This window comes from Loxodonta africana, chromosome 9, assembly GCF_030014295.1.
Source record: "Loxodonta africana isolate mLoxAfr1 chromosome 9, mLoxAfr1.hap2, whole genome shotgun sequence".
Classification (NCBI taxonomy): Eukaryota; Metazoa; Chordata; class Mammalia; order Proboscidea; family Elephantidae; genus Loxodonta; species Loxodonta africana.
In genome coordinates this window covers 20,652,120-20,667,236 of record NC_087350.1, presented here as the reverse complement: position 1 = coordinate 20,667,236, position 15,117 = coordinate 20,652,120, and the positions used below count along the sequence as shown (strand labels likewise).

Here is a 15,117-nt window from a genome sequence, read left to right as displayed (position 1 = left end):
TCTCCCAAATTTCTTGGCATAGATGAGCGAGCACTTCCAGCACTGCAGCTGTATGTTGAAACATCTCAACTGGTATTCCATCAATTCCTGGAGCCTTGATTTTCATCAGAGTCTGCACTGCAGCTTGGGCTTCTTCCTTCACGACTACTGGTTCTTGATCCTATGTTACCTCCTGTAATGATTGAATGTCGACCAAATCTTTTTGTTACAATTACTCTGTGTGTTCCTTCCATCATCCTTTGATGCTTTCTGCATCTTTCAGTATTTTGCCCATGGCATCCTTCAATATTGCAACTTGAGACTTGAGTTTTTTCTTCAGTTCTTTCAGCTTGAAATGCTGAGTGTCTTCTTCTCTTTTAATTTTCTAACTCCAGGTCTTTGCACATGTCATTATAATACTTTACTTTGTCTTCTTGAGCCACCCTATGAAATCTTCTGTTTAGCTCTTTTACTTCATCATTTCTTCCTTTCGCTTTAGCTACTCTACTTTCAAACTTCAGAGCCTCTTCTGACATCCATTTTGTTTTTTTTTCTTTCCTGTCTTTTTTTTATTTTAGCATATAAATGTATGTTTATCAAAAAATACCTGTGTATGCCATAAATTATTATAGCTGACTCAACTTTTTTTTAAAATTGTACTTCTAGTCCTTGCCCTTGGACTGGTGTGCCCCGTTAGTCTCTCTCTCTCTCTTTTTTTTTTTTTTTATGTGTCTGTCTAATCTTTGGCTGAAAGGTGAACCTCAGGAGCGGCTTCATTACTGAGCCAAAAGGGTGTCCAGGGACCATACTCTGTGTTTCTCCAGTGTCTGTCAGGTCAGTAAGTGTGATCTTTTTTTGTGAGCTAGAATTTTGTTCTGTGTTTTTCTCCAGCTCTGACTGGGACCATCTATATGTGATCCCTGTCAGAGCAGTCACTGGTGGTAGCCAGGCATCATCTAGTTGTGCTGGACTCAGTCTGGTGGAGGCTGTGGTAGTTGTGGTCCCTTAGTCCTTTAATCTTTCCCTTGTGTCTTTGGTTTTCTTCTTTCTCCCTTGCTCCAGACAGGGTGGGATCGGTGGAGTGTCTTAGATGGCCGCTTACAAGCTTTCGAGACCCCAGATGCTACTCACCAAAGTAGAATAAAGAACTTTTTCTTTATCTACTATGTTATGCCAATTGAGCTAGATGTTCCCTGAGACCATGGTCCCTACAGGCCTCAGCCCAGGAATTCGGTCCCTCAGGGAGTTTGGATGTGTCTCTAGAGCTTCCATGACCTTGCCATGTACAAGTTGTACTGGCTTCCCCAGTATTGTGTACTGTCTTACTCTTCACCAAAGTCACCACTTACCTATTGTCTGTTTAGTGATTTTCCATCCCCACGCCTCTCTTTCCTGTCTTTTTAATGACCTCTTGCTTTCTGTATATGTGATATTCTTGATGTCATTCCACAACTTTTCTGGTCTTTGGTCATTAGTGTTCAATGTGTCAAATCTGTTCTTGAGATGGTCTCTAAATTGAGGTGGGATGTACTCAAGGTTGTACTTTGGCTCTCATGGACTTGTTTTAATTTTCCTCAGTTTCAACTTGAACTTGCATATGAGCAGTTTATGATCTGTTCTATAGTTGGCCCCTGGTCATGTTCTGACTGATGATATAGAGCTTTACCATCTGCTCTTTCCACAGATGTAGTCTATTTGATTCCTGTGTATTCCATCTGACGAGGTCCATGTGTATAGTTGCCGTTTATGTTGTTGAAAAAAGATATTTACAATGAATAAATCGTTTGTCTTGCAAAAGTCTGTCATGGATCTCTGACATTGTTTCTGTCACCAAGGCCAGTTTCCAACTACTGATCTATCTTCTTTGTTTCCAGCTTTCACAACCTAATCATTAAAAATTATCAATGCATCTTGATTGCATGTTTGATTAATTTCAGACTGTATAAGTTGGTAAAAATCTTCAGTTTCTTCATCTTTGGCCTTAGTGATTGATGGGTAAATTCAAATAGTCATATTAACTGGTCATTCTTGTAGGCCTGTAGATATTCTCCTATCACTAACAGTGAATGCAGCACCATTCCTCTTCAATTTGTCATTCCTGGCATAGTAGACCGTATGATTGTCCAACAGTCCATTTCAGCTATGAGGATAGTGCTGGACTGGGCAGTGTTTCATTCTGTTGTACATCGGGTTGCTATGAGCTGGAACTGACTCGATGGCACCTAGCGACAACAACATATTTTCTTCTAAGAATTTTAGGGCTTTAATTCTTGCATTTAGGTATTTAAACCATTTTGAATTGGTTTTTGTGTATGGTATGACACATGGGTCCTTCTTCATTCTTCTGCATGTGGAAATTCAATTTTCCCACCACCGTTTATTGAAGAGGCTCTTCCTTTCCCACTGAATGGTCTTAGCACTGTTGTCAAAAAGTCAGTTGACCATAGCTGCATGGGTTTATTTCTGGACTTTCAGTTCCATTCCACTGGTCTGTGTGTCTGTTATTGTACCAGCACCAGGTTGTTTTAGTTAAATTCACTGTGTAGTATATTTTGAAATCAGCAAGTGTGAGTCCTCCTACTTTGTTCTTCAGAATTTCTTTAGCTCTTTAGGCCCTCTAACCTTTCCATGTAAAACTGAGAATTGATCTTTCCATTTCTGTAAAAGAAGCTTTTGGAATATTTATTGAGGTTGCATTGAATTTATATATTGCTTTTTTTTTGGGGGGGGTAGTATCGACATCTTAACAATATTAACTCTTCAGACCCATGAACATGGATTGTCCTTCCATTCCTTTAGGTCTTCTTTAATGTCTTTGAGCAGAGTTTTATGATTTTTGCTGTGTAAGTCTTTGATATTCCTGGTTAAATTTATTCCTAGGAATTTTATTCACTTGGGTGCTGTTGTAGATGGAATTGTTTTCTTAATCTCCTTTTCAGATTTCTCATTGCTGGTGTAGAGAAACCTAACTGATTTTTGTGTGTTTAGCTTGCAGTCTGCAACTTTGCTAAATTCCTCTATTATCTAGAAACTATCTTATGGGTTCTTTGGGAATGATCGTGACACTTTTGAAGAGTATTTTCAGGTATTTTTTAGAATGTCCTTCAATGTAGGATTGTCTGATGTTTTCTCATGCTTAAACTGAGATTATGGGTTTTGGGAAGAATACACATATCAGGGGAAAATGATATCAACATGACTTATCACTGGTGATATTAACCTTGATAATATGGTTAAGGTGGTGTATGACATGTTTCTCTACTGTAAAGTTAGTATTTTTCCTTGACAATTCTTTTTTCTTTGGAACAAAGTCACTAAGTCCAGCCCATACAGAAAAGGAGGAAGGAGTATCTACACTTATTACTTGGAATTCTATAAAAAGGTTTACCCTTTCCCTGTATTTATTCATTCACTAATTTGATCATTTGTTTGTGTGAGAATGTACTCATAAATATTCATGTTATTCTTTCTAACACTATACTATCATTTTTTATTTTCTTGCTCATATTGTTCTAGCCTCGGTTATTGGGAGTTCTTTAGGTTCGTTTGTGTGTCCTTTTAACATGCCTCAGCCTTTTTTTTTTTTCTTATTAAAAAAAAAACAAAAACTTTATTACTTCCTGGGTCTATATGAGGAAACCCTGGTGGCGTAGTGGTTAAGTGCTATGGCTGCTAACCAAAGGGTCGGCAGTTCGAATCCGGCAGGTGCTTCTTGGAAACTCTATGGGTCAGTTCTACTCTGTCCTATAGGGTCGCTATGAGTTGGAATTGACTTGATGGCACTGGGTTTGGTTTTTTTGTTTCTTTGGGTCTGTATGATGCTAACCTTATATTTTCCCTGTTCCAGCCCTAGAATCAGCTATTTCTCCAAGGAGTCCTGGTTCCTTTTATTTGAAAACGGTATTTAGAAACCAAGTTCTGGTTGCTGGCCATGCTCATTATTTTTTTAAATATTTTCTTTCTACTGCATTTTCTTTCACTTGTCCTCCTTGGACTCCAGTTACATGTATGTTAGACCTTTTGATTTTGTTTCAAAGGTACCTGGGCTCTGTTCACTTTTCTTTTTTTCCCCAATACTTTTTCTTTCTGCTTCCAATTGGATAATTCCTATATAACTATTTTCAGGTTCACTTACTTTTTCTTCTTTTATCACTAATCTGTTATTAAACCCATCCAGTGAATTTTCTGTCTCAGATACTATGTTCTTCAGTTCTAGAATTAACTTTTTTTTTGTTTCTATTTCTTGACCAAATTTTCCTTTTAGTTCCTTTATTACAAGCATATTTGCCTTTATTTCCTCAAGAGTGTAGTAGCTTGTCTCAGACCAACCCTCCCACTGGTAGCAAATTATAAACTCTAGACAAAAGCGAAACAAAACCTAAAGGCATTGGAGAATGAGCAAAAAAGCTGACTGAAATTGGGAATTGACACTTGGAAGATGGAAACAGAACTGAAAGTCCTGTTTTTATAGTTTTTCACCTGAAAGCAGGGTCTAGTTGGTGCCAAGTTGAGCAGCTAAAACTCAAATAGAAACCTACAGTGTTGCTTGCTGAGGAGTCAAAGAAGAGAGTTCAGGACTAACTCAACATCCGAGAAATATAAAAGAAAACTTCAGGAAAGGAGAGAGCCACAAAGGGTGAGCACATAAACTCTGCTTCCCACCATTTAAGAGAGAGATTAAATAAACAAACAAATATAAAATTAAAACTGTGTTGTGCTATTTATTAAGAAGTACACAGTGCTGTGAAATTGAATAATAGGGTAATTTAACCTTATCAGTGAGGTCAGGAAAGTTTTTCTTCAGGATATGGTGGAGAGAGGTAAAGAGTTACTATACAAAAAGAAGATGGCAGAAGACTCTACATATTTATCAAATGGATGAATAATCCAGCTTTCTCTGCATAATGGCTTTTTCCTTTGCCCATATTCTTATCTTCTCAATCTTTAATCATCTCTCTGGGCTCCTGTGATATGGATGAATGGGAATCTATAGTATGGTCCGCATAATGTTATACAGTGAAGAATGTTCTGTATGAAAATTTCTTGAGTCGAAAGAATTGTGAGTATGGACTAGTTAAGTGGTATAGCAGAGTCAGTGGGCTTCTAATCATCATGGTCAACTGAGAAGGAAATCTCCCCTCCTGCTTCAAGTACTAGAAGCATAAGTATATATATACACATGTATAACTACATATATACATACACATGCAAGTTCAAAACCAAGGAGGAGCTTCCTAAGATACAAGAATGGAGAAGGAACGTAAAGCCAGTATGATGAATAGGAGCCTAACCTGAGGGGCTCACACAAGGCCTTATATAACTAGAGGGTTGGGGCTGTGATTCCTAACAAGGGAAGAATACCTTGACCAGACCCATGCTGTGTGAAAAGCTGAAACTGAGTTATCTGCGTAAAGACAGAAGCTGTAATGTAGTAGCCCATGAATTAAATGGATAAAGAAAATTCTACCCACTGTCCCAATAGAAAGGCAAGGAAATTTGCTGTCTATTCAAGTGTGTGTGTGAAAAGAATTCCTGAGTCCTCAGACTGAAGGAGAGCACACTGAATTTTGAGCAAGACAAATGCAAATAAATTCACATATATCCACATCAAGTGAAACCGTAGAACATCAAAAATAAAGAAAAAATATAAAAGCTTCCAAGGAGGGGTAAAAAAGAAAAAAACAGATGCATATCAAGAAATGCAGACTAATAACAAACTTCTTACCAGCAAAAATGGATGCCAGAATATAGTGGAGTAATATGCTATATTACTCCACTATGTATATATTTATATATATATATAAAATATAAAAGTCCTAAGTAAAAATAACTGTTAACTTAAAATTCTACACTTAGTTAAGGGATCAGTCAACAGTGAGGATGTAATAAAGACATTTTCAACCATATGAACATTGAAAGAGTTTGCTACACATGGACTCCTGAAAGAATTACTGAAGATATACTTAAGTCAAAAGGAAATTCTGTCAGATTGTGTTTTCCAGTGGTGGCCATAACAATACCTACCATCCCACGTGCTCTCCTGCAGTGTGACCCTGCCAAGAGCCCAAGGGGTGGAGTCTAAGTCTCCTCTCCTTGAATCTGGGCTGGCCATATGATTCTCTTGAAACCCATAGGATGTGGTGGAAGTGATACCATAGGTTAGATCAGACTTTCAAGGTTAGATCAGAAAAAGGACATTTGGTTTTGAACTGGTTCTTTTGGTGTGCTTGCTCTCAGGGCCCCCATCTGCCATATAAGCAGTCCAATTATTCCAAGACCTCCATGTTAGGGAGGCCTCATGTAACCACTTGTGAACCTCAGACAGGCCCATCTTCCAGCTAAGTGGCACTGAGTGATGACGTAAGTTGGCCTTATAAGAGGCAGAAGAATGGCCCAGCTGAGTGTTGCCCAGATTCCTAACCTACAGCATATATTAAAACGGTTGTTGTTTTAAGCCACATTTTGGGTTAGTAGGTTATGCAGCAATAGTAACCAGAGCAAAATTGAACTCAGAAGGAAGGAGTGGAATGTATGAATCAGCCATGAGTAAGGAAACTGGTGAACATATTTGTAAAGATAAATAAGTATTGACTTCTTTTTTAAATGGATTGAGGGGGTTAAGAACATGATACTAAGATATTAGTAACAATAATACGGAACCTGGTTTGGAGTGGGGAAGAGGGGAGACTAATGCTAAAACTTTCACAGGTCTTTGTATTGTTCAGAATGTCTTTAAGTAGGCATGTTAGAGAAAAAAAATACATTATACAGCTTACGACACAGTCGAGAAAAAGAAAAGGAATATAGGAAAATTCAACCAAAGGCAGAAAAGTAAATCTAAGAAGCAAAGAATATGATGGCGGATAAAAAAAAAACCAAAACCCAGTGCCATCGAGTCGATTCCGACTCATAGCGACCCTATAGGCCAGAGTGGAACTGCCCCATAGAGTTTCCAAGGAGCGCCTGGCGGATTTGAACTGCGGACCCTTCGGTTGGCAGCTGTAGCACTTAACCACTACGCCACCAGGGTTTCCAAGATAAGTTGACTGAGATCAGTGCTATTATAACAGTAATCACCGTAAATGTAAATAAATTAATCTCAGTTATTAAAAACAATAATTTTATTTTTTTTAAATCTAGCCAATGTTGTTTAAAAAAAAAGACACCCAAAGCAAAACAACCTAGAGCAGTTCCAAGCAACAGTAAAGGGATACAGAAAAGGTATACCAGGAAAAAAGCAAACCAGAAGAAAGCAGGTACGGCAATATTAATAATCAAGCAAAATGGAATTTCTGGAGGTTTTACCTGGAAGAATTTGCATGTGTACAGCAGACACATGGAAGGATGTTCCTTGAAGCATTGTTTTCAGTAACAAAAAATTAGAAGAACATAGCTAGTAACTAGACGCTGAAATCACAAATGCCCTCAAATGTTGATTCCACTGATATTTAATAAGAACCTACTATATATAAGGAAACCCTGGTGGCGTAGTGGTTAAAAGCTGTGACTGCTAACCAAAAGGTCAGCTGTTTGAATCCATCAGGCACTCCTTGGAAACCCTATGGGGCAGTTCTACTCTGTCCTTCAGGGTTACCGTGAGTCGGAATCGACTTTACGCAATGGGTTTGTTTTTTTTGGTTATTATATACAGGGTGGAGCCCTGGTGGTACAGTGGTTAAGAACTAGGCCGCTAACCAAAAGGTTGGCAATTCAAATCCACCAGCCACTCCTTGGAAACCCTATGGGGCAGTTCTACTCTGTCTTATAGGTTCTCTATGAGTCAGAATCAACTTGATGGCTATGGGTTGTGTTTAACATATATATATACAGGATACTCTGCTTAATGTGGTCATGAATAGAGAGATGAATCAGGAATCTCAGGGAGTTTAGAGACGACTGGAGGATGGAGGTAACAATAAAACAAGGCAGGATAGATTAAGGACCATGAGAGTGATACAGATTGCTCTGTAGCCTGGAAGAAGAGTGAAATTAATTGGAGGGAGTAGGAATGGCTCTACAGAAGGTATTTCACCATTCCTAAACGTGTGCATTTCTGTTTGGGTACCTGAGAATGGCAGGGCAATTTCTTCTCCTGTGCCAGCTCTATTTAGTATTTGATCCTCCTCCTCTCCCCTTAAGGAAAATACTGCTGTACATTAATCCTTTTGAAGGCTTTAATGGGGTTGTGGAGACAATCATTTAAACATTTAAAATATAAACCACATAGCACACTTACTTTAGAGGTAGCAATGGTTAGCCACTGGAAAACTATGTTATGTATGGCTTATGACAGAGACTGGAAAAATGCTTCAGTGAGACAGGCCGGCATTTTAAACTGAAGCACAATAATAGCCAAAAGTGCTTAAATCAGCTGACTGCTTAGAAAGATGGTTACCATTTGCTGAGAGAGGCCTTTCAAGTGGGCCACATACATGTGTTTGCAACCACAGTTCAGTTTTTCTCTACACATGGGACCGTGACCCTGACTGACGTCAGTGAGAGTTACCTACTTGCAGAGAAAGGAGAATTAGGCCACCACGAATCCAAAAACAAGCAGGAAATAGGTGTACCCAGAGCAAATTATAATAGATTTACATCTTATACATAATTTAGGTTGGAAACCATGCAAAGGGTGTCTGTAACATACGGAATCTCTTGGGGCTGACTTAGAAATTCTCCTTTTCTCTGACATTATTACAGTAAGACTTTGCAGTGTGATTGATTACTTTTGTGTGGCCTTTCTAGCCATGGTCTTGTAACTTCCACCCAGGTGTTTGGGTGGGACTATGTAATAGGGCAATTGTGGCCTACCAAGGGAATTGGTCAGTTTTGCCTTAAAAGACAGTCAATTCCAGAGCAGAGAGAGAATCCAAGCACTACCAAAGATGAACAGTCAAGAGCCAATACATCCTTTGGACGTGGAATCTCTGTGCTGAGAAGCTCCTGGACCCAGCAGACGGAGAGCGAGCTGTAACCTTGAAGACTGTGAGAATCAGTGGCAGGAGAGACCCTACAGCAGAGACCTGGCAGCAGGAGACAGCATGGTGGGCTCCCTGGCCCACGAAGAGAGAAAGCTGAGTGCTTTTGGGCAGAGGCCGAGGTCCAGGGAGAGGCCTGCCTGCGAGCACAGCTGGGAAGAGGCTGTCCTGATGTATCCTGAGTGTTCCTGAGCTTGAATTGTAACTGCTACTTCCCTAATAGACTCCCTAATTGTGAGTATGGTCTGTTGAGTTCAGTGTGGCCATTGCAAGGAATTAGCAAACCCAGCAGAGAAGTAGAGAGTGCCGTGGGAGGGATGGTTGATGTCAGAATTGGTAAGATGGCACGGAGAGAAGAGGCATGTCTGATCCCTGTCTCATAGGAATCAGCCATGGGCTGTTGATCTTAGTTCTCCTTCCCCTTGTGGGGTTGGAGGAGGTCAGGCACTGCCCCTACGCTGTTTTTACAGACTTGATTACTAGTCTGCATAACTTGAAGACGATAAAAAGGTAGGATGGGTATACAAAGAGAGTCTTAGGAGGTGACACTTTTCTTAGGACCTGGACAATATGAAGAATACGGCCATGGAAGCTGGAGGGTGAAACTCAAGGAGAAGCATCAGCAAGTGGAAAAGTTCCCATTCCTCACAAATAAAAAGAGAAATGGGGACCTTGGGCAAATGGCTTTACCTCTTGGGCCTCATTGTCTTTGTTTGTAAAACTAGAGATTTCCATTAAGTGATCCCTAGGGATCAATAAAATGAGACTAGTTAAAATGGGCAACAAGGCCAAAAGTACTTTCTGTTGTTTGTTTTTAAAGACGGCAGCCCTTGGGGTGCTTGAAACATTGAGAATAGAATGGAATTGTTGAGAGGGAGAAAATGTTGATGAGAGAAAAATGGAAGATGAAGAAACAAGGTTCCAAGTTAGTTGGAGGGGATGGTGTTAGAGGGGAATATTTCTGTCCCGTTTCTGATATTATACTACTCAGTGTAACACTCATGCTCTCTGTACCTTTATGTCTACCCTAAGGGAGGTAGACAGGACAATGGTGATTCAATGGTAGAATTCTAACCTTCCATTTGAGAGACCTGGGAAGGGTTTGATTTTGGCCAGTGCACCTCAAGCCACCTCTACCACCCGTCTACTGGGGAGTCTTGCATGTTGCCGTGATACTGAACAGGGTTCAGTGGAGCTTCCAGACTAAGATGGACTAGGAAGAAAGGCCTGGTGATCTAATTCTGAAAATCAGCCACTGAAAACTCTGTGGATCACAACAGTCTGATATGCAGCAGTCCTGACTACAGAGAACCGTTTTCCTCTGCTCCTCCGGGCTTTACATTGTACCTTGGGAGACTGCCTCCTCTCCTGGGAGTTTTGACCTTATTCAGCCTTGCCTGTGGCTGTGTGGGCAAGCCATCTAATTTTGGGGTTTGGGTTTCAGGTATCTTCAGCTCTCACACTAGCCGTATTCTCCAGTTTAGCCATTGTCAGTAGTAATGGTGCCCTTTGGCCTCCCTCTGCCATGTCCTTGTATTATTTCTTCTTGTGTTCACAACTCGGGAAAGAAGAGTGCTGTTTATTTGGCTCTTTCAAGATCCCCAAAGTTGGGATTCAGGGTGATGAAGGAATTAGCTCTGGTAAGAAGGGGTATTGCTTTGTTTGAGTCAGGAGAAGGCAATAGTTGTAAAGAACTAGAGATATTTTGTGGTATGATGGTGTTTCAGAGATTCAAAAATTATCTCAGTAACCTGTTGTAGGAGGCAAAATAGTCTGCTGAGAATGAGACAGCAGGCATGGAACTGGAAAGTTAAAAGTTGAAAAGGTTTAGAATGGCCTCTATGGGAAGTGTACTAAGGAATTCACTGAAGAGGACCAAAGGATGTCCAGTGACAGGGACAATCCAGGGAAAGCTAAAGGGTGCACGTTCATAGGGCTCTAAGTCAGCCCAGTTCTCCACCTCCACGAACAAAAGTGGTGGAAACTTCTCTGTAGAATATATTTTGTTCTTAAATTATATAAATTTTCAGAAGTAAATGAGGGACTCTTTAGGGTTGGACAGTGCGTGATTATATCTATAAAGTTGTAAGTGCCAAATAGTCTAGACAGCCACTAAATTAACTGTCCAAATCTCTGGGTAGGGCAAACAGTTACTATACTTGGCTGCTAACCAAAGGTTGGAGGTTCAAGTCTGCCCAGAGGTGCCTCAGCAGAAAGGCGTGGTGATCTGCTTCTGAAAAACCCATCATTGAAAACCCTGCGGAGCACCGTTCTCCTCTGGCGCACATGGGCTTACCGTGAGTTGGAATCAACTCAGTGGCAATGGGTTTGGTTTTTTTTGGATTATTGCACTTAAGCAGCCCTGGTGGTGAAGTGGTTAAGAGCTTGGCTCCTAACCGAAAGGTCAGCAGTTTGAATCCACCAGCCGCTCCCTGGAAACCCTATAGGGCAGTTCTGCTGTGTCCTAGAGGGTCCCTATGCACTTAAGGGGATTACCGTACGCAGTTTGGTGGAGGGAGGAAGTAGGGGTCAGCGAAGGACTTCTGTAGGTGGTTGCAGTTGAACTGGGGCTTGGAGGGGAAGTAGGATTTGGGCAGGTGGATATGGGAGGTGGGAACCAGGAGCATTCCAGGAATGGAACATAACTTTGTCTGAAAGGCGTGAAGGTGTGGCATCGAGTCCTTTGGGGATGGTGGTTTGAACAGGCCCTTTGGCCAGAAGACAAGGTTGCAGAGGGAGTTTTGGTCTCTATGCCTGGAAAAATAGCTTCAAACCAGATCGTACAGCGCTGAGGGTGGCCAGATTTAGGCTAGGTGAGCTTTTGATGAGGAAATAGCCTGTGGAGCGGTAGAAACAGAAAACTCAATAGAGCTGATTGCTGGAATGAGATTCTAGAGGGTAGGGAAAGTAAAATGTCTAGTGGAGAGGCAGATAAAGCTGGAAGGGAAATGAGAAGGAGTTAACCAGAATAAGAAGGAAAGGGTCCATTTTATTTGAAAAGCCAAGCAAGTAATGTTTTGTAGACAATAAAAGAATGCCCCCTGATATTTAGAAATACAAAAATTATTTTAAGTATATCTGTCATGATTTTTATATCTGTTCCCGTGCCGTTTCTTTTTCATTTTTGGTAAAAGAATTAAAAAAAGTAAGAAAGAAAAGAAAATAGTATATACTGAAAGAAATTAGGCACACAACAGGGACTGAAATAATTTCCAATAATTTTTCTTTTAGTCAGATTCCTATTATAAAATAAGAATACATTTTGATTCAGAACTTTTATGAAGAACTTCTGCATTTTATTACAACATCTGTTTCTACATTTTAATTTCTCTCTTCGCTTTTATAGGTATTTGCATACTTTTTTTTTTTTCAAATGAGAAGACCTTTTGTTTGCCACAAGAAGGCTATTATCCAGAATGTTAATGGGTTTGCAGCTATTAAGATGTAATGATATACCTTGAGTATTTAACTATAAATTTGAAAAAACCTCCATGAACAATCTCAAAGGAATACTTAGAATGCACTCCTGGTAAATTGGCTCATTTTCCCGTAATTTACTGGAAGTGCTGATAGCAGAGCAGTCCTAATGTGAAAAGTACATTAATCCCTGGAGTTACTTTGTATGTATTAAATTATTACTCTCAAAGAATAAAACATATGAGGCCATTTAGCCTTCATTCACACTTGTTACTTAGAATCACAGTAGAGAAACAATCACTTATCTTTTGATGCACAAAATTAGAAATGATACATTTAATAACTTTTGAAAGCGGCACAGTGATCTTCAGTTGTGCTTTTGCATAACAGTTGCTCTTTTCCAAAACAAGGGCTGTTCTAGAAGTCTAATTCTTCGGGCTTTATGGAGGCCCATTTCATTCCACTGGTAATGGAAATATTTTTAGAAAACCCATCACACAGCTTTCTTTGATATCAGTCAAAAAGATTAGTCTGCCTTCTAGCCATGAGCATCTCACATGTTGGGGGATCATTTAAGGAGGGTCGTCAACTTGCAGGAGCAGCGGTTGCAGGAGCATTTAGGGTCTTGTTTGGAATTTTGTCTAATTGTGTTTTTCTTCTTTGCCAGGGGACTGAAGGTTGTGGAACCATAATTTGTGACATCAGGTGTTTTTTGTAAGCAGACATTTATGATTCCAGAAGATTGAGGCAGATAGGAAGCCCCTTCTGAGAGTTTAACAAAACTCTCCAGCAGCAAACTACACCATGGACATAAAGCTGGACCCTTCCCGAGATGACCTACCTCTCATGGCCAACACCAGCCACATCCTTGTGAAGCACTACGTACTGGATTTAGACGTGGATTTTGAGCATCACGTCATTGAGGGCACCATAGTGCTTTTTTTCGAGCCTGGAGACAAACTCAAGAAACAGAGTAGTTCCTCTGAGGTAACCTGCCCATCGGAGTCGAACGAAGTCCATGAATTTAGGATGCTTGAATCCTGCCATACTCCTGTGACAAACACAGGGACCTTCTCATCTAAAGTGGGATATAATGATATTACAATCTGTGGTAAACGTGAAAGAGATACTTCTGTCGAAGATGATAACCATGACAACCGGGAACAGGCTTCTGGGATTCCTAGTTCAAAGTGCTGCTTTGACACGGGGAATCATGGGAGTGAGAATTTTTTGCTAGTGTTGGACTGCTGTGATTTATCTGTGTTGAAGGTTGAAGAGGTGGATGTTGCTGCTGTGCCAGGTATTGAAAAATTTACAAGGTCTCCCCAGCTCATGGTTGTTTCTGAGGAGCTCAGGAATCAGATTGTACATGAACTCGCGGCTCTGCCTGCAGATCGTTGGAGGGAGCAGTTAGACTATTATGCACACTGCAGCCAGGCTCCCGGCTGTGGGGAACTCCTGTTTGCCACCGACACGTGGAGCTTACAGATCAGGAAGGCAGGGGCTCGGACAGCCACTGACTTCCCTCGCGCCATAAGGATATGGTACAGAACCACACCCGAGGGGAGATCAGTTACGTGGACCTCAGACCAGAGTGGCAGGTAGGTCACCCAAACATCCTGCAGCCCTGTGCCAGTTGATCTCACGCACTGGGAGATAGGCCTCTGTGGGGATGCTCTCAGACAGGGACCAACTCTGCGCGGATGCTCCCGTTCATCCTGTGGCATTACGCACAGTGGTAACGTGGCTTCAAACCTTCAGCCCCGTGTTGAAGCAGGTGAATTCCTGGGCATGCCGAACTCTGATCAGATTACCTCCCTTGGGTCAGGATGGGAAGATCACTTTATGAAGCCCCATATTTCTGAGTTAGGAGATTGGGAGGTAAGCCTGATGATTCAACCCTGAGCCTAGCTCTCCACTGAAAACCCAGCCATTCTTGGGAGTGTCTTGGAGCAAATACTTTCTTAAGGCTCCTTCATATTCCCCGAGAGAGTAGAGTGCTGTGAAGTTGGGCCTTGGGAAGCCTGACGAAGTGCTTCCAAATAAAGCCTCCTCTGCTTTGTGACTTTCTTCCTGTGCCTGTCTCTTGGCAGCTTTGTCTCTCTGGATTTTCTCAGTTGTCATGTAATGTGCACTCAAAAAAGCACTTGACAAATCTGTTTCTGAGAGCTGTGACCGTCAGTCCTGCTGACACTGCACACTTGCCTCTTTGGCAGTGCTTTTTGGTGTTTGATGCCAGGAAGACCCTGGGTTCCTAGTGTGGGGCGGAGGAATTGACGGGGCCTTGATTTTCAGGGGATGCACTTAGGCGTATAGGCCATTTGTCATTTTCTTACAGTTAACAGTTGTTTGGATTTTTTAGAATTTGAGAATTTTTAAATCAAAGTTTATTGATTCTTCTTTATTTTACATATTTCTTTGTGATCATTTACTGCAAATCAATATGGTAATTATTGTAGAGCTTGGATGGAGGAACGTTGATCTCAGATAGCTTGTTTTGAGAGCCTTCCTTTACAGCACTGGACTCCCTTAATTACGGCAGCTGTCTCTGTCAATTGCTTACATTTCTCCCCCCTCAAAAAGAAAAAGAAAAAAAAAAAAACTTTTGGATCTTTTTTAAAGCATCACTTTGACTTTGAGCTGTAATTATCCCATTCCTTGCCTTCTAATCTTACCTCCTGCTCTGGTCTCCTGGCCCGATGAAAATGAGTTCAACTTCCTGTCTTGTTGAGGCAGCCTTTGG

General features: G+C 40.9%; 1 protein-coding gene across 20 annotated transcripts in view; it reads left to right on the top strand.

The window, feature by feature from the left end:
- AOPEP (aminopeptidase O (putative)) overlaps positions 1 to 15,117 on the top strand; it is a 462,828-nt gene that overhangs the window by 45,614 nt on the left and 402,097 nt on the right. For 18 of the 20 annotated variants that reach the window (XR_010322950.1, XR_010322949.1, XR_010322951.1 and 15 more), the window contains exon 2: positions 13,042 to 13,975. Coding sequence is in view for 16 of the 20 variants with exons in the window: in XM_003407697.4 (XP_003407745.2) it covers positions 13,179 to 13,975 (797 nt within the window). In the remaining 4 variants the exon portion in view is untranslated. Of the gene's footprint in view, positions 1 to 13,041; positions 13,976 to 15,117 lie in introns of those variants that run through there. The other 2 variants (XM_023544700.2, XM_064291147.1) reach the window with 2 other exon arrangements.